The sequence below is a fragment of the Gobius niger genome (assembly GCF_951799975.1).
Source record: "Gobius niger genome assembly, chromosome: 8".
In the NCBI taxonomy this organism is placed as follows: Eukaryota; Metazoa; Chordata; class Actinopteri; order Gobiiformes; family Gobiidae; genus Gobius; species Gobius niger.
In genome coordinates, this window is record NC_136859.1 from 29,911,463 (window position 1) to 29,920,086 (window position 8,624).

General features: G+C 41.3%; 1 protein-coding gene across 1 annotated transcript; it reads right to left on the bottom strand.

Moving 5' to 3' along the window:
* Window positions 1-5,397: 5,397 nt before the first annotated feature.
* Window positions 5,398-6,246, bottom strand: hamp (hepcidin antimicrobial peptide). Its single transcript, XM_079561718.1, has 3 exons — window positions 5,952-6,246; window positions 5,770-5,847; window positions 5,398-5,637 (listed from the first exon to the last, which is right to left on the bottom strand). Exons 1-3 carry the CDS (start codon window positions 6,036-6,038, stop codon window positions 5,527-5,529), a joined length of 276 nt encoding a protein of 91 aa, XP_079417844.1. The 5' UTR covers window positions 6,039-6,246; the 3' UTR covers window positions 5,398-5,526.
* Window positions 6,247-8,624: the final 2,378 nt, after the last annotated feature.

Consider the following 8,624-nt stretch of genomic DNA (forward strand, 5'->3'; position numbering starts at 1 on the left):
CACCTCCGCCCCGGCTCCACCTCTTCTTCCCACGGCTTCTACCGGCTGCATCTTCACGTACATCGTTCATACCACCACCAGTGTCCAGGCTCCGGGGGAATACATCCCTAACTCCAAGCTGACTCCATACTGACTTTCATACATACATCGATGTCTACCTCCGGGGTCTGATCGCCAAAACTAATATAGGCTACATGTCAATAAATCTTCCTAATCCCTGCTTTTGTCTCTTTAAGTCTATCCAGGTTGAACAACCAGCTTAGAAGTTCACAAAAGTCAATTTTGCTCAATGTGTCACCTGGAATGATTTCTGTTTAGCACTGTTTATTCTCACCTAAATATGGTCGATGGGTTGACATGACAACAACTGAAAACACCTGGATCTTTCATAATTTGGGATTTTAGGAAGAATACATTGAACAGGCTAGCCGGGTTGCTAACTTTTTGTATATGTCGCAGCCGAGGCTTTGCTTAAAATCTAAATTGAGTTACTTTATGAATTACTAACAACTCCACCTTGGATTCTGAGTCCAAGGAACCACAAATATTTGCTTAAAAAGGTCACAGGTTCGATAGGAGCATGAAAATGGACAGACAAAGCAAAAGCTATTATATAAAGTTGAATTTATTTTTAGATAGAAAATGCATTACTTTTCCATTTATAAATCTACTTTCAAATCTTGTGTTATGCACACACAACCACATTCACTCTCATTCATATCTGCACCCACTCAAAAAATGAATAAAATGCAACAAAACTTAATACGTCCTATTGCACAATGTGGCGCTCAGGGCCAAGCTCCACTCTGCGGAGACCAGGATAGGAACGAAGTACTATAGCAGCTGTTGCGTATTCGGGCCACGCAGATGGCGATGGCCTTGTTACCTTGTTTGTGAAGGAGTAGTTCGTGAGACCAGCGGGGAACACACTCGGGTGCGGGAGCCCTCGGTCAATTGAGTTCAGTTCAGTTCGTACGCAGCTTTAACTTGTGCGCCGGGTGGGTCCTTACTTTAACCAAGCGTTAGTGTCTAACGCCGCTTTTCCGTTTCACTTCTATGAATACCACTGTTTGTATATAAAATCAACGGCTTTTTTCTTCTTTAAACATAAATAGCAGAAAAATTGAAATACCACAAAATGTCATGTATTAGCTTTGACATTTGAAAGCGTTTCTTCCGCCAACCCCATTACATCTGGAGACCGTCGGGCCTAATCCCTCACAAATGGTGCTGTTAAATGACTCTAAATGTGCGAGGAAGTGATTTGTAATTTTACTCTTTGCGATCCGCGCGCTGCCGCCGACAACGCGACAATACACAAAGGACGAGGCGATTTATAAAATGATCACCCGTCATTAGCCATTGATTATGAAAGAAACGTTGACTAATTGTCCCAACGGCGACGAATGTGAATTGATGGCGGTGATTTGTTCCCGGGTCTGTCATTCGCCCGTGTGCTCGATAAATGCTCTGAATGACATGATTGGTAGTTTGGGATATCGAATATGATTTCCTTCAGTCAGCCGCGCGCAGCCCAATCCATCTCAGTTTTGCTGCAAACATGAATTTATTTATTCCAAATTATCCATTCAGTGCTGTTCCTGTGAGGTAATGGCCATATTGTTAAACGTCCTTCCAGAAGCTTAATCACCCTTTCAAAGCTAAGTGGTTATCTTTATGAACAATCGTCAGCTAATCTAATGTATGAATGATGGGGCAATGTGGTTTGGAAAATGGGTTGTGTTCATCATTTATGTAGCTGAGAAGGGGAAGGCACTCTGGAGAAAGAAGGTCACTCTTTGATGTACAAATGCATGCTTTGATCGAATTTGCTATTGTCCATGCACTCATAAATCTGAAATTGCTTTCAGGGGATAGACAGTGAATCTGAATGAGCATAGATATTCAATAAATTGTACTGTAAAAAGTGGAAATGGTTTGTTAGGACCAGAGATCATCATCAGCTCAGGGGGATGCGCATAATAGGAGCCCTTTGCAAGTTGCTCTGGAAAAGACCTTCAACAGTTCTTCATACAATCACATTTAAAGGAACAGGCCACGGTTTTTACATACTGAGATACCGTAAATTCTCTAATACTGGCCTGTATTCCATTAGCGGCCGGGTCTCTAACAGAGAGGCGGAGGCAAATTAAAGCCGGTCTCTAAAACAGGCCGGGGCTAATATTAGAAACTTTAGCCGAGGGGGACGCTGCGAAGTGGAGCTGATCCGAGCGTAACTTTGACACAGATTTAGCCACTTTTCAAACCTCCTGTGACTATATTTGGAAACAGGGCAAGCAACAAATGTTGTGTGACCCTCCAGGGTTTTAATAAAGTCACTGTCGCATCTTCAAAATTACAAAATTAGCAAAATCGAAAAAAAAAAAAAAATCTATTTAATTTTTTTTTTGCATTATTTTTTGCATTATTTCATGGCGCTGGGATTATTTTCCCTTCGCATTTCACGTGCCATGGCTCGTGCTTTTCCCTGACATAAAAACAAACAGCAAACTGAGCAGAGTGGCCTGATGACATCCTCACAGGATGTCATCAGGCCACTCTGCTCAGTTTGCTTGCGCAGGTGTGAGGGCTGGCCAGCAGGGGGCAGGTGTGAAACAGGGACCTCTCCTTAATCGAGGCAAACTTGATATCATTTGTACTTTTATGACTGTTCAGAAAACAGAAAATATTCAGAATAGTTTCTTTTCATTAATAAATATCATAGACTGTAAAAAAAAATGGACGTCTTCTGCTCACTCCTCCCCGTTTACCATAATGACCACGGTCGAGGGGGAATTCATAGCGGATTTACAGACACCCCCTCCCCAGCTCTGACGAAGCATGTTCCTAAAAAGGACATACGGGCGGGATTTTCACCGTAAACTCGGCCCTTGCGTGACGTGTAGCTCGCGCTGCTCCAATGCTAACAGTCCGAGCCTCATTAAGTACGAGATTTCTAAAATTCTTTTTTTGAAAACCAGCCTGGTTTCATATATTGTGACTAACACAGCGTTATCTCAGGAGGAATATCTAGCCTAGTCTAGTGTTGAAAAAATTGAAACCAGGCGTTAAAGTTGTTTTTAAGGTGTCTAAACTCCAATGCTTTTCAATGGGGGCCTAGCGGCGATATGGAGGTACTACAGCAATGGCGGCCCCCACGTTCGTGGTCAAAAAGCAGGGCAGCCAGCGGCCATTGGTTTTTACATGCTGAGATACAGTAAATTCTCTAATACTGGCCTGTATTCCATTAGCGGCCGGGTCTCTAACAGAGGCTGGGTTCATGGCTGGCGGAGGCAAATTAAAGCCGGTCTCTAAAACAGGCCGGGGCTTTTATTAGAAACTAAAGCGGTAGAAATATTCCCCATGGTTTTGAGACGTGTGGCATGGGGGTGGGGTGCGAACAAAAAAGCAAAAACATGTTGTGTGTAGACCGTATGACTTGCAACATAGATATTTCTTCCTGACATGAGCACAAAAAACAATAAAAAAATAAAATAAAAAAAAATTCCCCATGTTAGGAATTTGTCTCATACTCGTGTAAATGATAACTCACGTGCAGGAAGTAAACAAACGGGAACCCGGGCTGATGGGGACGCTGCGGAGGAGCTGATCCGAGCGTAACTTTGACACAGATTTAGCCACTTTTCAAACCTCCAGTGACTATATTTGGAAACAGGGCAACAAATGTTGTGTGACCCTCCAGGGTTTTAATAAAGTCACCATCCGTCTTCAAAATTTCAAAATTAGCATAATCCGAAAAAAAAAAAATTGAACATTTTTTTAATGTATTATTTTTTATTTTTTTGCAAAGCAGACTTGCATTATTTCACGGCGCTGGGATTATTTTCCCTTCGCATTTCCCGTGCCATGGCTCATGCTTTTGCCTGACATAAAAACAAACAGCGCTGTGTGATGATGTCATCAGGCCGCGCTGCTCAGTTTGCTTGCGCAGGTGTGAGGGCTGGCCAGCAGGGGGCAGGTGTGAGACCTCTCCTTAATCGAGGCAAACTTGAAATCATTTGTACTTTTATGACTGTTCAGAACACAGAAAATATTCAGCATAGTTTCTTTTCATTAATAAATAAATAAATAAATAAAATAAAGAGCTTTTTTTTTTTTAAAGGCAACAAATAATCGTGATTTTTTTCCAATAATAGTATATTGTCATGACTTACTTTACATCAAAATGCAAGACCAGGTGGTCGATTTTGCACATTTTATAAAACGTGTAATGCATTTAGACTTTCCGACTATCACACTACTGAATAATGTCTGTCTTGGCAGTGTTGATAGAATCGATAGAAAAGACTGATGGGCAGAAATTGTCAGGCTTAGAAAAAGAAAATGATTCACAGTCGATGATGCTTGTTTGAAATGATTAGATGCAAATTCAGAGAAAGTGTGTTTAGCTGTTATCAATACTTCAGTTGCCAATATTGTGTTACTGTTTAGCTGTACATACTCGCTTGAACTTTGAACACGAACGAAAAAAAAAAAAAAAAAAACTTTGCTTTTTGAATTGTAGCGACCACCACATGGCACAGTATAACGAAGCCGTCCCATGTTTACCTTAACTGTCCTTTAACATGCCCCTAAATCGAACACAGAAGTTCAGCGTACGGCTAAACCGAGGTAAAGAGGTTCATGTGTGCTATTGCAACATACATGGTGCGATCTGTGAAGTTCAGCACTCGGCTCTACCCTCACATCTTACCTATGCTCTTTTTTCTAGTGTGCACCATGTTTTATTATGGGCTAAGTTTAAAAGCCAAAGAAAGGAGACAAAGTGGTCATACAGTATCTTGTCCTGCATGAAGAAGGACTATCACATGCCATGCAAGTATGCTTAAAAAAAGATTATAAAGTGTAGCTTAATTACTTACTAATTTCTTATTGTCAGCCTCCTAGCATATAAGTCATATTGTAAGTTTTTTGTGAAGTTAGTATTAAACCCTTTGACCTAAAGAGATAGACAGGAGGCTTTTCTTTGGTTGTAACAAGCCCTCTGATTGGCTGAGGACAACGCCGGTGTTACCTAATGAAGAGTAGAATTGAAAATGTAGAAAAAAATCTCAATTTGGCCCAAAAATGACGCACGCTATTACGCTCGGGGGCTGATGACAAAATAACTCCTAAATTACACAATCCGCATTCCACTGGTTCTCAAAGTGGGGGGATTTTGAAACAATATTTTTTACATTGAATTGTATGTTTTTTTTAAATGGAAAACAGCAAATACATACAACAGTATCCAAACTAACGTAATTAAACCATATTTTAAACGTTTTATTTATATGAAAGTTAATGATATTTTACAGAAGGGGGTCCCGAGTTGTTCAATATACGCTATACACTGAAAAAATAAAAGACACATTCCCACAATTGTCATTAAATTCACTTTTTTATTGTGCTTTTTTTTTTAAATTGCATACAAAAATAAATATAAAATCACATCTACCCATTGTTTAACGAACGACATCAGACGTTGTAGTACAAAGATTATTGCCAATAAATAAGTGCACATGGTCAGAACTTGCAGCAGAAGCCGCAGCCCTTGTAGCTACGGCAGCAGTTGCAGCACCAGCGGCACATCGACAGGTTGCTCAGCTGGCGCTTCTCTCGGACGTGCCCCGGCATCTGTCAAAAAAAAAACAACAATAACATAATGATTAAAACTGTGTACCCACGGGACAAACTTATCCACTTAGACGTTTCATTCGCCCGTGATGATGCTAATTGTCCCTAATCTAGTCAGTCAGCTGCGCTCACCATCCATGACCGCGCCGGCTCGTCTGGATGCGCCGCGGCTGGAGTGTCGTTGCCCCCTGCCTCCCCCGGCTCTGGCACCTGTTAAACAAATTAGCCACGGATAAGTCAAGCGAGCTGACGTTTAGAGATTGAACAAACAACACACACACACACAAAAAAAAGAGCTATTTCTGAAGCCTCACCTCGGCGAAAGGCAGCGCCGAGCTCTCCACAATGCAAACAAAGGCAAGCACGAGTGTCACTGCAACTGCAATGCTGAACGCCTTCATTTTGTCCTTTTTTTTTTTTTTTTTACAAAGTGATCCTTTTCAGAGATTCAGGCTTGTCACGGGCGTGCGACCACCCCCGCAGTTTGCTCGGTTCCCGATTCCCCACTGCCCCTGGATATGTAGCGAGTGGATTTGGCGTCGTCGGGGTTAGTTCAGGCTCGTGGAGTTTGCTCGTCCTGACCGGAGTGCGGCGGCTGCTTGGGTTTTATACACACGCCGACACGCACTGTTGCCTCATCACGCGCACTCGCTCAGACAGCTTCCGGGCAGCTCTTACCTAATCGTCGGGGAAGCCACACACTTTCGGGTTTCACTTTTACAAATAGAGGAAATTCCGGAGTCTATTACCAAGAGCGAGGGAAGTGCTGAGTAACAGTGACCCATGTAGTCAGGATACTTTTATCTTACTGTTGTTCAGTGCAGGTTGTAATCACGGGACATCTTCAAAATGCGCTACCTGAATTATCCCATTTTCAAAAGCGTGAAAGTCAGAGCTAATTGAGTACAATCTCTTCGCTGTTACCCAAATCTGTTTTGTAATGTTATGTAATTAGATGCACATTTCAGTCATAGCTCAGACTGAGACAGTGTAGATGTTTTTTATTACGAAACTAGACACTCTAATACACCTTATGTGTGATTTTGGTAGCTCTGTGATGAACAGAAGTGAAATAAATGATGATCAAAAACTTGTGGAAAGTCACGATCTGGACATTTCTGGACATGTATTATTGCATCTCTCTCCCGCTTCTCTCTCGCTCTCTGGTTTGACAAAGCAGAGCGGCTTCCCGTGGAAAGATCGAAACAGCTGAGATTTGAGCATGTTTCTGAGTTTTTAAATGGTTACAAATCGGTCCAAGGACGGCTGAGAAACATCCTGTTAAAGTCTTCAATCCGAGAACCAGGCAGTTTAAACGCACCTGTGATAATGAGCAAAAGCGATCGATAACATGCGGTGTTTCAAAACGTGTCAGCAATGTTCTCCTTGAAAATTGACTTTAAACTGAGATATTTAGGCATTTGCCTCATCCCATAACGTCAGTGTCTGTCCAGAGAGGAGAGAGAGGAGTTAATCAGAAAGGAGAGTGTTTCATAAAACACACAGTATCTCCGTTTCTAGAAAAAAAATCTGTGACTTGGATCAAAACTAGCCTCTGTTTAGCTTAGATTTCTCAGGAACCGAGACACGTAGAATGTTTTTACATACGGAGAGCTTAGAGTCTCACCTTTCAAACGAGCCATAGCATGTGTCCATAGCTATAACATAGAATACACTGTGTGATAACAAATAATGAAAAATGGTCTGGATTGTTGGCACTTTACAGCTAAATCCCCAAAACAGCGCAGACCTCAATGTGTTAATGAACGAGCCACACCGGATTGTAGCCTTGGGCCAATTTCCATTCGTCTTCTATCCATCGTGGTAAAAATCTGACTTACAACAATCTGTTTTTCTTTCATAAATGCTGCGTTCACAATGTTCACAATGTTAAACTGTGGTAGCGATGTACTCCACCACGATAAAATACATTGATAACTACTTTCATATTCTGAAACAATGGCTCTCAATTGGTGGCTGTTATTTTAATTAAACACTCGGTCAATCTCTTTGTGGAGGCCACAATGCTGCATTTAAAAATGTAACGTGGCTGTTCTTTTGTCAGTTGTATTGAAAACAAAAATACACTACTGGGCTGAAAAGATTTACAGGTTGAAAGAAACGACAAAAAAACAAAAAAGGTTATTCACACGATTGAATGAGTTTATTCTGACATTGAAAACACGTTAATTTAAATTTATTGTGCCAACATAAAGAAAAATGAAGTACTTGCCCATATAGGAAGTAAATAACGTATCCCACCCGACAACTTTCAAAACAAACACTAACTTCATTCAAAGATAGTGCACGTGAACTCAGTCTGGTGCACAGTTTGCCATTATGTAATAGTCAAATTTTTTAAACTTTTTTCCCCACTCACAGCAACAAAAAGGAACGATGTTATACCACGGTTAAAAGCTCCAAAAAGCAGATTTTGTGTGATATGTCGCCATAGAGATGGTGTGGTGAATGACTCATTGATCGCCCTGTTGCTCTTTCTTCGCAAAGAGGAAGGAAAGGAACATTGGCTGGAAAGCCCGTGGTGGCCCAGTGTAAAGGAAGTCATTATAGCCTCTCCAGTGGAGCAATTAGCCTCTCGTTATAACAGCCGAAGTACACAGAAACCTGCCGTCAGACCAAATTAAATCCTTTGAAAGGCTCCGAATGTGGCCAGGATTAACTCTCGGCCCTCCTTTAGGACACAAGCGGCGCAAATGTGCTGTTAATGGAAGTTAAGTGGAAGAATTGGATTAGATGTGAAGTTATTATATACAGTGGGTTCATAAAGCATTCAGCTCCTTTTAATTATAGGTCTATTTTGCCATGTAGCAGTCTGATACTAGTTGATGGCTACTGCTCTGCCCTGAAAGGGTTAAAACAGACATTTTGACCATTTGAGGAAAAACAATATGTATTTTTTTTATTCCATTGACACTGATGGGTCATAATGGAATGGGGCTGCCTTTTTGTATCTGCGAATTGCCCTA

Bases quoted from the DNA above. Each gene is read 5' to 3' on its own strand.
- hamp (XM_079561718.1), bottom strand. From the start codon at position 6,038: ATGAAGGCGTTCAGCATTGCAGTTGCAGTGACACTCGTGCTTGCCTTT. The intron at 5,848-5,951 runs GTGAGGCTTCAG...TTTGTTTAACAG, and splicing joins CGGCGCTGCCTTTCGCCGAG to GTGCCAGAGCCGGGGGAGGC. The intron at 5,638-5,769 runs GTGAGCGCAGCT...TTTTTTTGACAG, and splicing joins AGCCGGCGCGGTCATGGATG to ATGCCGGGGCACGTCCGAGA.